At 42.5% G+C, this 17,531-nt stretch overlaps 1 protein-coding gene across 1 annotated transcript in view; it reads right to left on the bottom strand.

Annotated features, from left to right (window-relative positions):
- Positions 1-17,208, bottom strand: part of RARB (retinoic acid receptor beta) — a 256,557-nt gene extending 239,349 nt beyond the window's left edge. The window contains exon 1 of the mRNA XM_030205690.1: positions 16,581-17,208. Coding sequence (XP_030061550.1) covers positions 16,581-16,737 — 157 coding nt within the window. The 5' untranslated portion in view covers positions 16,738-17,208. The remainder of the gene's footprint in view (positions 1-16,580) is intronic.
- Positions 17,209-17,531: the final 323 nt, after the last annotated feature.

Below are 17,531 nucleotides of genomic sequence, written 5' to 3'. Positions count from 1 at the left end.
TGCAGAGCTGGAGACTGGAATTCTGAGTTGAGACTGGAGACTGGTGCACTGAGTACAGACTGGAACTGGGGTGCTGAGCAGAGACTGAAACTGGAGAGAGGGTAAAGCAAGGAGAGCCAGCAGAAATTCGCACATAGAAGCACTAGGTGACCTACTGCGAAGGCAAGGCGGAGGAGGATCAAGAGTGATTAAATATCCTGAAGGAGTGCTGTAAACTTCATTGGGCTGCAGGACCTTTAAATCTGGTGCAGCAGTGCACATGCGCGCCTACGGAGAGCTGGCTGCTGGCAGCGTCAAGATGCTGAGGAGCGAGGCTAGAGAGTGTTGGGGCCCGTCAGACTTGGCACATGCTGATGGGGATAGAGCAGGCCTTGAAAACATCCTCGGGCATGACTGGTGCTGTGACAGCCACACTTAAAGTTAGGCATAGTTTATAGAATAGCGTTTATACCTGTGAATCAGGCCTAACTTTAGACATGGCCATTTGCACCAGCTGAAACGTGGTGCAAATATACACGCCTAAATTAGGTGTTTATCCCTATTACTCTATAACAACGTGTGCAAATGCTAGGAATGCCCCGTTCTGCCCATGACCCTCCCATTTCCTAACCCCCCTTTTTTTTCCTTGTGCTTAAAATCCAATTAAATCTAATCAGTGCCAATAGTTGCTTGTTAAAAAGACAATTATTGGTGCTAATTAGTTCATTATTCAATTAAAATGCGCACACAAATTAGGCGCATGCCCAAATTTGTGTGTGCAATTTTTGATCACTTAACACACTTTAATAAAAGGTCCCCTAGGTTTTCACATTATAACCCAGAAAATTCCACTATTTTGTTACTCTTCCACCCCTCCCCCACTTTTCTCCTATGAGACTATCACTGAAATGCTTCCATGAATCACTTATATAGTCAGTACTGCCATATCTTTTTCATTCTATATTGACCAGAAGAAGGGGTTTTAGCTGTTGAAAGCTAGTGAAAAAAAATGTATTGAGTTAGTCCAATGAAAACAGTGTCACCTTATATTCTCTTGTTTTGTTTCGTGTTTAATTTATTAACCTCCAAAAATTAAGACAGCCAAGGGGAAAGTCATCTGTACTGCACAGCAGGTACTGCCCTGGAAACCCTTTGATTAGACAGACCTTATCTGGCATCCTCCACTATGTTACTGTGTAACCTTTACTTCTAAGTGTACTGGCACCTTCAGGAATGCAGTGGGGGAAAAGCCAAAAGGAACTAGGATGAACTTGGCAATCCTTTGTGACCTTGCTTTAACCTAACGTTATTTGGATTTCAAAATTGACTTCCATCCAAACTGGAGAGGAGTAAGCCTGCAAAAAGGTAGGAAAATGTGGGATACAAATGCAATAAAATAAATAAATAAATAAATAAATAAGCGCCTAATGTTTAGTGGAGTGGCCTGTAAATTAGGGGAACTGGGTTCCATTCCCATTCATGTGCCTTGTGACTCTGGGCAAGTCTTTTAACCCTCCATTGCCCCAGGCACAAAAGAAGTATCTGTATATAATATGTAAACTGTTTATATCAAACCCCATCCCATTTCTCTTTTGTGAGGGTTTTTTTTTTTTTAGTTTCAGAATACATATGAAGGGCTCTTGGAAGTGTCTGTGCTGGCAGTACGTCAAACATTTAGATTATTTTAGAGCAGTGATTCTCAACCTTTTTTCTGCTGTGACACACCTGACAGACATTGTTCACCTGTGTGACACATTGAACACTACAATTCACAGCTGATCAAAAATTTTAACCCCCGTATATATCATTTATTGCTGCTAAAATTAATACAAGAAAAACACAAAAGCAATGGTGGTAACTATGAGGAGAAGGAGTGGAAGCCTGCAACAATTTCATTTGGGGCCTGGTGGCAGAAGGACTAATTATGGAGATTTCAAATACCTGACTTCTAGGTAATCAAAGTCTCCCCAGCCTACTGTGCACAGGGTTGTTAAGGAAAGCACAAATCTGGTGTCAAATTTGTCTCGACACACTGGTTGAGAACCACTGCTTTAGAGCTTCCAATAGAGGAAGGAAAGAGGCACTGTGTTACTATTCTGATTCAACTGCAAATTGGAAAATCAAAACTTAAAAAGACAAAAAAACGTGATCCAGAATAGGGGCCTAGAGCAGTGGTTCTCAAACCTTTCTTTGGGGAGCACCAACCAGCCAGAATTTCAGGATATCTGCAATGAATTTGCATGAGATAGATTTGTATGCAATAGTGGCAACATAAGCAATTAAATCTCAGGAATATTCATTGTGGAGACCCTGAAAATCTGAGCAGGTTTTGAAAGCACTGGACCAGCGTTTCCAGTCAGTTCTGTTGTTTCAGGTCAGGCTGACACAATTCTAGTTTTACTCCCAACCGCGCTACAGATCTATGATTCTCATCGCTGTCAAAATCCAAGATGGCACCTCCAGGGATACAGCAGGGGACAACACCAGGACTTAGTCATCCAGCACACCACACGAAAAGTTAGTATCAGAGGGGTAACTCCTGCTCCAGGACACCTTCCAATCCGTGGAGGGGCATAATTGAACGAAAACGTCTATCTCCATGGGCGTTTATCTCTGAGAACGGGTCCGTGAAGGGGCGGACCGAACCGTATTTTCGAAAAAAAATAGACGTCCATGTTTTATTCGACAATTTGTGAGCTGGGCGTTTTTGTTTTTCAGCGATAATGGAAAATGAAAACGCCCAGCTCAAAAACAAATAAATCCAAGGCATTTGTTCGTGGGAAGGGCCAGGAGTCGTAGTGCACTGGCCCCCCTCACATGCCAGGACACCAACCGGGCACCCTAGGGGGCACTTTTACAAAAACAAAAAAAAAGGTAAAAGAGCTCCCAGGTGCATAGCACCCTTCCCTTGTGTGTTGAGCCCCCCAAATCCCCCTCAAAACCCACTGCCCACAAGTCTACACCATTTCTATAGCCCTAAGGGGTGAAGGGGGGCACCTACAAGTGGGTACAGTGGGTTTGGGGGGGTTGGACGACTAAGCATTAAGCAGCACAATTGTAACAGGTAGGGGGGGATGGGCCTGGGTCCACCTGCCTGAAGTCCACTGCACCCCCTAACAACTGCTCCAGGGACCTGCATACTGCTGCCAGGGAGGTGGGTATTACATTTGAGGGTGAAAATAAAAAGTTGTGAAACATCATTTTTTGTGGTGGGAGGGGGTTAGTGACCACTGGGGGAGTCAGGGGAGGTCATCCCCAATTCCCTCTGGTGGTAATCTGGTCATTTAGGGCACTTTTTGGGGCCTTATTCGTGAAAAAACAGGGTCCAGGAAAAGTGCCCTAAATTCTAGCTACAAACGCATACTTTTTTTCCATTATCGGCGAAAGGCGCCCATCTCTGTTCAGGTGATAACCACGCCCCAGTCCCGCCTTCACCACGCCTCCAACATGCCCCCGTCAACTTTGTACGCTTCCGCGATGGAGTGCAGTTGAAAACGTCCAAGTTTGGCTTTCGATTATACCGCGTTATTCGTTTTTGGGAGATAAACGCCTATCTCCCGATTTAGGTCGCAATATAGGCGTTTTTGTCTTTCGATTATAAACTGGATAGTCACCCACTACTCCACTAACACTCAACATGACAGAAAGCAACTACGCCTGTTTGGGGATAAAACTGGACTCATCTGACAGCGACATCCATGAGCGTTCAAGACAGAAGCAGGCCAAATTTAAAAGCTTAAAAAAACAGCAAGTTTTTGCAACATATGTCTCACTGATGGATCAAAAAATAAACAGTGAATTGGGATGAGAGGATGAATATGCAAAGTAATTGAAACTACTTTTTTTTTTCTTTAAAGGAGCACTCTGACTACAAAAAAGAGGACCATCTAATGATTTGGAGTGCCTGATCTACTGTGGAAAGAGCAGCACTTCTAGCACTGCCTACTTCATACATATTCATTAGGAAAATCCTGAAAACCTGGCTGGTTCATTTTTTGGGCGCCCTGGAATTGCAGCCTGACACTCCTGATGTAGAGTGCTGCATGGCAGGGCAGACCAGAGCACAGAATCTTATGCAGTGACGTGCACAGAAGTGCACTTATGAAAGGCTTTACTGGGCTAGAATCCACACAGCAACAAATGGCCACTCCAGCTGGCACTAAAACAAATATCTCAGCACAATAACGTTTCACAAGAATGCATTTTCAGAGAAAATCCCGTGTGTGTGTGTGTGTGTGTGTGTGTGTGTGTGTGTGTGTGTGTGTGTAATTGGAAAAGGTCTTCAGCTTGGAGAAAAGGCGGCTGAGGGGAGATATGATAAAGGTCTATAAGATAATGAGTGGAATGGAATGGGTCGATGTGGAGCGTCTGGTTTACGCTTTCCAAAAATACTAGGACAAGGGGGCATGCGATGAAGCTGCATTGTGGTAAATTTAAAACGAATCAGAGGAAATTTTTCTTCACTCAATGAGTAGTTAAACTCTGGAATTCACTGCCAGAAAAGGTGGTTAAGGCGGTTAACTTAGCGGACTTCAAAAAAGGGTTGGATGGCTTCCTGGAGGAAAAAGCCATAGAATGTTATTGAATGGACGAGGGAATACAGTATTTCTAGGATGGGCGGGACAAATTGCTTGTTCTTTTGGCCGCTGTCGGTGACAGGGTGCTGGGCTCGATGGACCCTTGGTCTGTCCCAGCATGGTGATGCTTATGTACTTTATGTGCACGCGCGTATGTGTGAGGTGTGGGGGAGGGGAGAGCCTGAAGGGGTCTTGGAGGCACTCCAGCCAGTCAGGTAGATTTGCATGCAGTGGAGGCAGTGCATGCAAAGCTCTCTCATGAATATTCATTGTGTGTATCCTGAAAACCTGACTGGCTGGGGTGCCTCCAAGACCAGGTTTGGGAACCATTGGATTAAAGTAAGGATGAGGAGATATTTGTGGAAATCCTGCAGAGATGGAAACTTCAGTAGATATTTCTTCTGTAGCCTGGCAAGTGAAGGAGATCCTGCTGGCATCTTGAAAAAGATATGAAGGAATTCAAAAAAGTAGAGAAAGGCGATAAAAATGATAAAGGGGATGGAACAACTTCCCTATGAGGAAATGCTAAAGCAGCTAGTGCTCTTCAGCTGGGAGAAGAGATAGCTGATATGAATTACTTATTTACTACTCTTTTCCAAAGTATGAGGACTAGGGGGCATGCAATGAAGCCACTAAGTAATGCATTTAAAATAAATTGGAGAAAACATTTCTTCATTCAGGGTCCCTTTTACTAAGCCATGTAAGTGTCTACGTGTGCCCAACATGCACCAAAATGGAGTTATTGCATTGCTCTTGTGGTAATTTCATTTTTACCATGTGTCCAATATGTGCGGCCAAAAAAATTATTTTTATTTTCTGCCGCACATATCGGACACGCGCCAAGTGGCATTTGGCGCACGTAGGTCATTACCGCCCAGTTACCGAGTGAGACTTTACCACTAGGTCAGTGGCTAGCGGTTAAGGTCTCAGACCCAAAATGGATGTGCGACAATTTTCATCTTGCCGAATGTCCATTTTCAGCAAAAAGTTTAAAAAGGCTTTTTTTTACAGGTGCGCTGAAAAATGATTCTGCGTACGTCCAAAACCTATGCCTACACTAATGCAGGCCATTTTTCAGCACACCTTAGTAAAAGGACCCTTCAATGTGTAATTAATGGTAAAGGCAGTTTGCTTAGCAGGGTTAAAAAAGGTATGGGCAAGTTCCTACAAGAAAAGTCCATAAGCCATTATTTATTTATTTATTTGCTACATCTGTATCCCACATTTTCCCCGCCTATTTGCAGGCTCAATGTGGCTTACATAGCACCGGAAGGCGTTTGCCGTTTCCGGTGTGAACAAATACAATGTGATGTTGCGATGAGATGTAATTTAAATGGCAAAGTCACAGTAATAGTCGTAAGGTGGGAGAGTAGCGTTATGTTTATACATGCTTCGGTTTTCTTGTGTAGCCATGGTCAGTCCTTTAGGTTGGATCGGGAGGGTATGCTTTTTTGAACAGGGTGGTTTTTAGCATTTTCCAGAAGTTTAGATGATGGTATGTCGCTTTTAAGGCTTTTGGTAGCACATTCTACAATTGTGTGCTTATGTAGGAGAAGCTGGATGCACAGGTAGATTTGTATTTAAGACCTTTACAGCTTGGGTAATGTAGGTTTAGATATAATGGTGTTGAGTCGGAGGTGTTTCTGGTTGCTAGGTCGATTAAGTCTGTCATGTACCCAGGCGCTTCGCCATAGAGAATTTTGTGGACCATGGTGCAGATTTTAAAGGCAATGCGTTCCTTGATTGGGAGCCAGTGTAGTTTTTCGCGGAGGGGTTTTGCGCTTTCGAACCGTGTTTTTCCAAATATGAGTCTGGCTGCCATGTTTTGAGCAGTCTGCAGTTTTTTAAGGTTTGTTCTTTGCATCCTGCATAGATTCCATTGCAGTAGTCTAGGTGGCTTAATACCATTGATTGTATCAAGTTGCGAAAGGTGTCCCCTCGAGAAGTATTTTTTCACGCGTTTGAGCTTCCACATTGAATGGAACATTTTCTTTGTGGTGGATTTTACTTGGCTCTCCAGAGTAAGGCTGTGGTCTATTATGATGCAGAGGATTTTCAGGCTGTCTGAATTAGGGAGGGTGTGACCTGGGGTGTCGATGCTTGTGGGGTTGTCCATGTTGTGTTGGGATGAGAGGGCAAGACAATATGTTTTTTCTTTGTTGAGTTTTAGTTGAAATGCATTGGCCCATGAGTCCAATGTCTAAGATGGACATGGGAAAATCTACTGCTTATACTTGGGATACGCAGAAAAAAAATCTTTTACTTTCTTTGGAATCTTGCCAGGTACTTGTGACCTAGATCAGCCACTGCTGGAAACAAGATACTGGGCTTAATGGACCTTCAGTCTGTCCCAGTATGGCATGCTTATGTGCTTATAGCTATACCTTTTCTACAGCACTTGAGAGAATGTCTTCATAAAGGCAGTTACAAAATCCTAACAAATAAAATAAATACCTCTAAGACTGCAGTTTGACACTCATGGAAATGTATGCTGTGTAAGTGATGGTAATGATGATTTTAGGAGCAGACGGGGCGGAGAAAAGGGAACAGATGAATACAGAGACTACCTTTAGAATTTGCAGGTCTCAGCTTAGAGAGCACATTTTAAGGTTATTCATGTTTTGAAAGTGTCACCTTCTTCTCTGTCCAGGCACCTCATTCTCTTAAATCTTCTGTGCAATGAAGCATTTTCAGATTTTACAGCCTCTTGAAGTTTATCTTGATTTCATTCAGAAAAATATTTATGCTAGTGCTCCTAACAGATAAGTCAAAAGTCTACAGGGCTGAAATGTGATTCCTGAAGGTGGATGATAAACAGCTTGTCAAGATAAGGCCTCAGTTCTGGATGCTGTAGGCCCTTATATTTTCAGTTATCTTATCCTGTATTTACCTGTAACAAAATCATCACCCTAAGGCCTTCAAACTAGAATTGTCTAAACCACTGTTTCTCAACTTCTTCAAATCAAATACCCCTGTTGGACAAATTTCAACTGAGTACCCCTGAGTTCTGATCAGCAGAGATTTTGAAATATTCCAAAAACAGACATATTCTAATAACAAAAGAGAAAATACAATTACTTTTTACTGCGGTTGTCTGGTTATTTTTTTTTCCAAATTGTGTTCATCTGAATCAGGTTTCTGCTTTCCTCCATCTTTTCTTAACCCTTTTGCCATTTTCTCTCTCCTTTTCCTTTCATCTTTCTTCAATTTACTTTTCTGCCTCTCTGTCCAGATTTAATTCATTCTAGCGATCCAATCTTCAATCTCCCTCTTTTTACATTATCTACCTACAGCATTCTCTCTCTTTCCCTTATCATGGCTCTCATATACTCCTTCCTATTATTCCCCAGTCTTTCACTATCCTCTTTCTATGCCTACCCTTCCATCCAGAGTCTCCCCTTGTCCCTCCCTCTTCCATCCAGCGTCTTTCTGCTTTCTCTCCCCAACCTTCCTTCCATCCAGCATCTCCCCTCTCTCCCCACCCTTCCATCCAGCAAATCCTCTCTTTCTCTCCCTCTTCCATCTAGCACTTCCCTTTTATCCCCCACCCATCCAGTATCTCCCCTCTTTCCCTCCCTCTTCCATCCAGCATATCCCCTTTCAATCCCCACCCTTCCATCATCTTCCCTCTGTCTCCCTTCTTCTATTTGTTATTTTCCCTCTTTCTCTCACCATCCTTCTATCCAGTGTCTTCCTTCTGTCCCCTCCTTCCATCCAGCATTTCCCCGTTTATCTTTCCATTCGATGCCTTGTCTCTTTCCTTGCACTTTCTGTTCCTCCCCTCTATCACTTCCAGCTGCTGGTTCTTCTCCAGACTTGTGGCAGCCGCAACACAACTTACATCAATTCCACAGCCCCAGTCTTCAAGTGCGGCAGCTGTCACATGACCCCAGTCTTCAAGTGCACTGTGTCGGTTGTGCTGATCCCCTGCCCTTCTGACATCAACTTCCTGTTCTGGGGCAAGGGACCAACAGAGCCAACACCATGCACTTGAAGACTGGGGTCATGTGACAGCTGTAAGTTGTGTTACTGCCGCACTTGAAGACTGGGGTCATGTGACAGCTGTAAGTTGTGTTACTGCCGCACTTGAAGACTGGGGCTGTGGAATTGCTATAAGTTGAGAAAACAGCAGCAGTGGGAAGGAGGTGAAAAAAGGAACTGCATAGGTTCTCAAGATGAGTCGCGTACCCCCTGCAGAGGTCTTGTGTACCTCTTGGGGTACCACCTATTGAGAAGCTATGGTCTAAGACATTCTAACTGATGTGGCATAGTTTAGTAGGGGATTCCCGGGCCTGTCCTGGGGAACCCATAGACAGCGGGATTTTCAGGATATTAACAATGAATATGCTTGTGATCAATTTACATGTGGGGGGAGGGGAGCAGGGCCTCAGAATATGCAAATTGGTCTCAGTATAATCACAATTGAAATCCTGAAAACCTGTCTAGTTGTGGGGAGCCCAGGACAAACTTGGGAAATCCTGGCCTAGCGCTTAAACCAGCAGGCTGAGAAAAGGGGAAGCTGAGGTTAGCTTCTCCCACAGATACTCTTTGCGATCTTGTGCAAACCACTTTACCCTTCATTGTCCCAGGTACAATTTAGATTGTAAGTTATCTGGGACAGAGAAATACCTACTGTACTGAAAATGTAACTTGCCTATCAGCAAAAGTTTGAAAAGGCAACTAATTAAATTTAAAATCCCAATCCAGACAATGAAAGGGTAGATATTCAGCCCACAGCAGTCAGCAGATTTTAAGCCACATATAACTGTGTGCCTGAGGCATATTCAGGCACTGACATTTAATATCCACATATGTGCAGTCACCTGGAAGCTAACTGCGTACTGGCCGATATTCAGACCATTGCTTGGTTAGCTTGATGGATAAAGTGAGGACAACCTTTTTGTTACTTTAAGTGCTTACTGGTTAGCAGATGGAATACCACTGGTAACTGGTTAAGTATTGGCACTGCCCAGGCTCCACCCTCAGACCACCTTGGCACTATGTGGACAGTGCCAGGGAAGTCACAGGCAATATTCAGTGGGTACTGACCACTTGGGTGCTGCTTAATATTGCTGGACGGCCAGCTCAGTGGGGTTTCATTGGGCAGGACCTTTTCCTTCCTAGCTAAACCCCTTTGAATATTGAACCCCAAAGATATCAGAATTCATCCAGAGTGAAATACAGCAATAACAGCTCATCGTAAAGCATGGCCAAGAAAGCTTACAGTTGCAGGACACAGGAAAAGTTTAAGATATGAAAAGGACCCCACCCCAGTCATGAGCCTCTGTCTCTTGAGACTGGGGCTCATTTACTCAAGGGATAACACCAGTGCAATATATTGAACAGTGCATAATCACCCAGTGCTAGCAGTTGTAAAGAGGTTGCAGTCTGTGTCTTGGTAGCATGTCTTCTCACAGGGCTTTTGTTTAGGCCTGTCCTTGCTGCTCCACGCACATTACCCTCCCTCCCATGCCCTCGTTTTTAGGACTGTAACTGCCACTCTGTTCAGGTCACTCCCTTCTAGGCTTTTTGGAAGAAAGTCATGCAAGTTTTGCTTTTAGTGGCAATGCTCTGTACTTTTATTCCATCTTTCTTGGGGGTTAGCTGGCGGGGGGAGGGGGTAGAATTTGTTTTCCCATTGATCTCTCAGTAGAACTGAGGTTTATTTGCACTTTTTAATGTGCCAGAACAGGGAGATCTACAGTTTATTTACACCTTGCTTGTAAATAGTTGGCATACACATGTTTAGCATCAATATGGACCCCTGTCTGAGTTATTTCTGCACCAGCCAATCATGGGGTATGAATGAAAATGCTTTTTGGAAGGGGGGGGAGGAGGCTCCCTCCTGATGCATGCACACCTATGATTTATGCCAGTTCTTTTCCTTGGCCATGGCTTCAATTAGAGGGATGCAGTATAGATATTACTAAGATTTTTTTTTTTAATTTAGGACATGTGATCATCCCTGCACACATCACTTCTGGTATAAATTCTTAAGAATCCCCATTCGTTGTAGTGTTACTCAAAGTTATCCCTTCTTCAGTTATTCCCACCTATAATCCACCCAATTTAGTTTTTCCTGTTACAGTCTCATAGACTGCTTCTTCGTTTTCTTCTGTCTCTCGTTTGTCCGTCTCAGCTAGATCAGTGCTTCTCTATTCTCTTCTGGAAGCACACCTGGCCAGTCGAGTTTTCAGAATTATAGTAATAAGTATGCATGAGACACATTTGTATACAGCGTGTCTCTGATACATACTAATTTGTCTCATACATGTTCATTGTGGTAATCCTGAAAACAGCACTGCCAAGGTTTACCTCCAGAAGAGATTCAGGAGCCCTTTTTCTAAGCTGCGTAGGCGCCTACGCACACCAAACGCACGCCAAATTGGAGTTACCGCCTGGTTACTGTGTGGCCCTTGCGGTAATTTCAATTTTGGCGCACATCTGCTACGCACGTCTGAAAAATATTTTTTCTTTTCTGGCGCGCCTAACGGACGCGCCTAGTGGCATTTGACGCACGTAGGTCATTACCGCCCAGATTCTTTACCGCTAGGTCAATGGCTGGCGGTAAAGTCTCAGACTGAAAATGGATGCGCGGCAATTTTGATTTTGCTGCACGTCCATTTTTGGCAAAAAAAAGGAGGCCTTTTTTTACAGGCGAGCTAAAAAATGGATTGCACGTGCCCAAAACTCGCATCTACACCACTGCAAGCCATTTTTCAGTGTGCCTTTGTAAAAGGACCCCTCAAGAAGCTCTGAACTAGACTATAAGTATCAAGGAGTAGGAACTATCCCTTATGTCCTCCTGAAAACACAGTGTACATTTACCATACGCTATACATATGATTAACAATAATACTAATAATCATGTCTCATGTGACTCTGATTGAAATATCGCTCAGGAAGTTTTACTTCTCCCAGTGTCATTTTTAAAGTTTACTCTACTTCTTTCACTGGCTACCTCTTTGTGCCTGTATTGATTTTCAAGGTGGCATGTTTGATATTTAAAATCATTAAAGGGTGTTATCCTTTGGATCATGTCTCTTTGGTGACCTATCCAACTAATCGCTCGGCATCACGTCTTAATTTTCTTTTAAAATTAGGATATCTGGCTGTTAATAAGGTTTGTTTTTAAGCATTTTTGTGATAGTTTGTTTAGTTATTTTTCCAGTAAACTTGGAATTCAATTCCGGTCCAGATTGGGAGTATAGATCTGAATTTTCAACAAGCTTTGAAAACATATTTTATTAGAAAATATTTTCAAATTTTGTAATTTCCATTATTATGTTAATATGTTTTTGTAACCCGCTTTGATTCTAATCAGAAATGAGTGGGATATAAATGCCGGGAATGGAATGGAATAGGATATGAAATGTCATATACACTGTCTGGACCCTAGCTTTTTTTTTTTTTGGAGGGGTGATTACTTCACAGTACCTCTTGGGGGCTCCAGGTTTTTGGCAGCACTGATTACCTTCAGCTGGAATTGTACTCCCAAAACTAACAACAGGGTAAAGAAACGAGTGTTCCTGGCAGGTCAGTTTCCTTCCCTCCCTTCCCAACAAAAGCTTTGGGCTTTGTAAAATAACTGATCTCTAAAAATAAACAGCTCTGTGTATATAAATGGATCCCTTAATGGTGAATTGTTATGTTTCAAGGGCAAAAAAATTTGCTATATCAGAAGAGAGATGGCTATTTAGAACAATCAGAAAGATGAAAAAGAAGAGATTAGGGCCGTGTGGCATACATATTTTAAAAATATGCATTTACATCACTTATCACACACTATTATGAAGTAACCGCAAGTCTTGTGTTCCTTTGGGGTAGACCCAAGAGAGACCCTTAAAGGAACTAATCTGTCTATTAGAATAACCGGTAACGTGAATTTTCTACACTAGAGTCTTGCCAGGAATTATGACAAACAATTTGTGTTCACACCTCTTACACCTGGCACAAAATACAACAGAAATCAGATGTCCACCTATAGATCCACCTATCTTTTTTAGAATACAAAAAATACCCCCCCCCCCCCCCCCACCCACACACACTGTTGCTAACATATTTGCAGGTTTAATAAGATGGGCTAAACTCAAGAGTGGTTTATGCCAAAGAAACCTTTTGTACAAAGGCCCTGAAAGGCCTCATTTCTAAAACTTTTGCTCCAGATTTATCAGTAGAAGACCTCCAGCTATTGTCCCAGAGGAAAATACTCACACAAAGCCCTGGTGCCTTTTGTATCACAGCAAAATATTCATAGGTGAGCTCCTAAATTTCCAAAACATATAAGAGACCACACTCACCAACAAACCTTTTTTTTTTAACATTTTTGTTCCATCCCCATGAATCTATCAAATAGAATTGTAGGTGAAACTGCTTTAAAGAGAATGAAGACCTTTTGCCCCTGTGCCTCTCTATGACACAGGCCTGCCTCGGCTCTTCTTAATTCTGACGGTGTTAATTGCCCCAACTGGGAACTACAGAACCAGAGAATGACAGAATTTTAAAATATGAGCATTCTTTCGTGAATACTTTCTGGAAACTACTCCAGGGTATAATGTTCACCTCCCTCCCTCTTTCCAATACCCTTCAGAGTGCCTCTGGTTTCTGTCAGTGAGTGACGGCAAAGGATGCACATGCTGCTGCCATTCCCAGTTCATTCATCTCCCTTCTTTTCTTTCTTTCCCAGTAACACTCCTTCTATCTACCCAAACTGGCTTATTGGAGGCTGAGGGAATGGCAGAAATGTTAGCCTTTTCATCAGCCGCTTGAGCTCAAATGGCCTAGAACCAGAATATCTTTTTTTATGGGAAATGAGAGTAGTGAACTTCTATGGACATCTATTGAAGTCAAAAGCATAGCATGGATGATGATTTGACTCCTGAATTAATTAGTTTTGTCAGAGTCAGAAGCAGCCCATGTGCTTATAAGGCCGCCAGAAGGGGATCTGGAGCCACCAGGGTAACATTTTATACTGAGGCTCTTCAAACCCTACTGTCCATACAACAATGCTGGGAAATCTTAGGTATAGTAGTGAGGTTTTCTGAGCTCTGATATTTCACGTCAGTGGGGCTTGCATTCCTGTATTTTTCCAGTAGTTGAGCCAGCTCCAGTACCTCACTCTATAAAAGTACTGGAACTCTTTTCCTGAGTTATCCTGCCTTTAGCTTTTTGCCTCTCAGCTCCTGGAGGATCTGCCAAGAATGCAGTGGACATTTTCTCTCTGAAAGTGCCCTCAGGGGTTTTTTTTTCCCCCTCTTTTGCTTGGATAGTGTTGAGTTGCTGGAGAGGTTTGGGTAGTGTCTAAATCTGAAACAAACTGGCTCTGGATTGGCGAACTCTCTCTGTTTTGGGAACAGTTTTGGAACATCAATTTCAGGTTGGGACATGCTTCCTAACATACCACCTTCCTCTCTACTGATAAGATATTTGTACATTTACAGTTTTATGTGTTCTGTATTCAGAGGTTAAACATTAACTAAACAAACAAAAAAACTAAAAGTAAAGTTTGTTACAACCTGCCATTATTTAAACGTTGATCAACCTTGTTTTTCTAAATTGTACTTTTTTAATATTTTTATCCAGGAAAGAGAAACCAACTGATAACAAGTTTTGGGATTTCCCATCCCACTTTTTTTTTTTCCTTTGAACAAGTATAATTGAGAAGGAAAATACAATCTACAGATTACACTCAAACACTCTGCTGTTTCAAGAGCCCCCTCCCTCCCAAGGGGGATGGCACACAATGGGTGGAAAAACCTTTCAAAGGGAGGCCTGTAGAAAGTAATTAACCCTCCCTTGGGTATAATAGCAGGCACTGGAGTTCCTGAAAGGTCTTCTGCAATTTATTTACCTTTCCTGAAGCTGGTCCCTTTGCTGAGCTGAACTTTATTGCTATCAACACTTGACTGTTATCACTGGTCCCTGGCTAATAACACATTTACCACTAACACGCTCTGATAACACAAATCTCCCTGTTGACCTGATGGAGGCAAATAAAATCTTTTTTTCCCCCTGAAATTGATCATCCAGACATTCATGAATTATAGTATAGAAAACAATATTGTATCCAATATCTATCTATATCAGTACAGCTTCATCTTGCTGATAAGAAAAACACTTTCTGGACCTGGAGATTTATTATTTACAATGGTTATCAATAGAAATCAAACAAAATAAAACATGGAAAAGAAAATAAGATGATACCTTTTTTTATTGGACATAACTTAATACATTTCTTGATTAGCTTTCGAAGGTTGCCCTTCTTCGCCAGATTTGATTTCTATTGATAACCTTTAAGAGTGGACTAACAGGGCTACCACACCTCTCTACTTATTTACAATGCTAATATTTCATCAAACAGATTGCTCCAGAATGTCAGTGGACTTCTAAGTTTTTACAGAAAGCCCTCTCCCTAAGGTGTCCGCTGCCCTATATATTAGGGCTGATACTTCTGCACTGTGTGTTGGATGACTGGAAAGCAGCCCAACAATAATACAGTGGCATTCTGTTCTCTGTTTGAGTGACTGGGTACTTGCTAAGCACCTGGAATAAAACGTTTGAAGAAGCCTGTTCCAATGGTCATTGATTTCCTAACCAGCACCCTATGATGAAGAGGGCAAATTCTGCTGTGGGCCATTACCTAATGCAGTTCATAAGAACCTGCACATTTAGTATACTATACACACTTTTTTCTTTCATTTCGTTTCGTTTCATTTATATCCCACTCCCTGGAAGTGAGAATTTATTTATTTATTGCATTTGTATCCCACATTTTCCCACCTATTTGCAGGCTCAATGTGGCTTACTGAGAGAGATCTGTTATAGCAATGCCATTCCAGGGTTTCAGATACAATTGGTGATGCAAATAAATTAAGGATGAGGAAGAAGTTCTAAGAAAATAGATATGGAAAAACGTCTTTCAGACTGGGGTGAATTGGTGAAGTAGTATAGTTAAGCTGTAAGCGTCATTACAGTATTTAAAGACATGTCGGACACAACGACTTCTTGGCAAACAAAGGTTACAAATTAAATTATGCAACAAATAAAAAGCTGAGGTGCCAAAAAGAAAAGTTAAGAGCCCAGTGATAAATAGCTAAGCAATTTATCTAAATCAGTGTCAAAGCCCGGGGCAGCATCCTGCAGGCTCCTGGTTGCACTGAATACACTGCTGCAGTCTGCGCTTCTTGTTGTCATCTCTCAAACTCGAAGCGCTGGTTTTAAAGAACTGTCACCATTTCCATTTTACAGTACACTGGCGCCTTAAGTCCGTGCATGCGATAACAGAGCAGTTATTTTTTTTTTTAACTCTTTGTTACTTTTAACAGGGATTCCCCTCGCCACAAGCCGAAGCCACTGAGAGCTACAGCTATAATTGATGGCTGAGCACAGGGGTGTTCACAGCCAGTAGTTCTGTAGCAAAACAGCAACTTCTTGCAGCCACAAAGCAAATAAGAAAGGTGGCAAGGTCAATGACAAGAAATATTGCCTTGTTTTCTTACTTAGGGAGATATTTATGGATGCATTAACCACGCCAGCTTTTAGAACCCCCACCTAAAACCATGCAGTTTACTGGAAAATGACATTTGAAAGGTTTGCCTCCTGTATGAGAGTGTATAGATTAAGAAACGTTTCCAGATAAACGAGAGCGCGTTTTGTTGGGGTTCAAGGCGTTACCTTTGATTATGAGAATTGCCGTGATACCCCTTCACATGGCTACATTTTAAAAAGTTCTTGGGCTTTATTACCACAAGGTACTTTTATAGCAATGTCCTTCCTCCAAAGCATAATGCTGTGTTATACTGTTTAATATATGTTTAATATATAAACAGAAAAATATTTCAAGATTATAAATTTGCTGCCCCCGCTGCCACAGAACCAACCCTGCTTTGCCAGAGCAGAAAAGACTTTATTCCTGCTTCTTTTAACAAGAGATATTTTATTTGTTTGCATGCATACCAAATAAAAGTGACACAGCATGATCTTTCTATAATAGATATACGTATAGGCAGTGGATAATTGACCTACATTGAGCAGTGTAGCGGTGTTGCCACTCTGTCTGTGCCAAGCCACTGAAGCACGCTTTCAGAGTCTTCTCTTGAAGCATGCAGGAAGACGGACTTGCAGTGTAGAAATCCAGCATTTGTCCCGGGCTTACTGCTAACATATCCATACAGTCAAACATGATTTCCTTCCACTCAGTGTCCACAAAAGTACTTATCCTCTAAGTATCGAGGAAAATAGCATATATAAAAGTACATCTAACTCCATCAAACTCTGCCCCCTTTTTTTTGTTTTGGCACGCAGACTGTTGGTCTTTTTCCCAGACCAGAATCATGAATTATGACAGACAACACAGCTAAAAGCCTGTAATTGATCCAAATGATCATTTACCATTTTCCAAGCTGCCGCGCCATTCTAGCAGGATGACGGGGAGGGGGGGAGCGCGAGGAATTCCAAGTTTCAGCTTCGATCACAGGTATCAAAAAAAAAAATCCTCTGGCATCTCCTCCGCTTCTTCAGCTACCAGCCGCGAATGACTCTTTAAAGATCGTGCCCACGATCAAAGCCTCTGAGGCAAAACACAGCTTTGCTTAGGAAAGCTCTGGATCCCCCTTCGGCGGAGAATAGACCCTTCTACTTTTGAACAGCTCACTTCCTACTACTTGTGTCACACAAAATGAAAGATTGAATTGCCTAATATATGCGAGTGAACTTTCCATGAACCCTTCCCAGGCTGCTAACCTTCAAATGACCCGATTGGTCTGACATCACCAACTCCCAGGATTCTCACAGAGCTTAAAAACTAGCAGCAGCTCTGCGAAGGGAAAGGCACTGCAGGCAGGCACTGAGCAGCAGCAGCGCTCGCTGGCCATCGAGCAGCTCAAAACAACCAGCAAGAGCCACAGGGGCTGCTTTTGCATCCTGCTCGAGCAGCAAGAGAGGGCCAGCTTCTATTTACACCATGTTTGACTTGTG

This window comes from Microcaecilia unicolor, chromosome 1, assembly GCF_901765095.1.
Source record: "Microcaecilia unicolor chromosome 1, aMicUni1.1, whole genome shotgun sequence".
NCBI classification, from domain to species: Eukaryota; Metazoa; Chordata; class Amphibia; order Gymnophiona; family Siphonopidae; genus Microcaecilia; species Microcaecilia unicolor.
The sequence above is the reverse complement of the archived record's forward strand: the minus strand, read 5'-3'. Positions and strand labels throughout refer to the sequence as shown.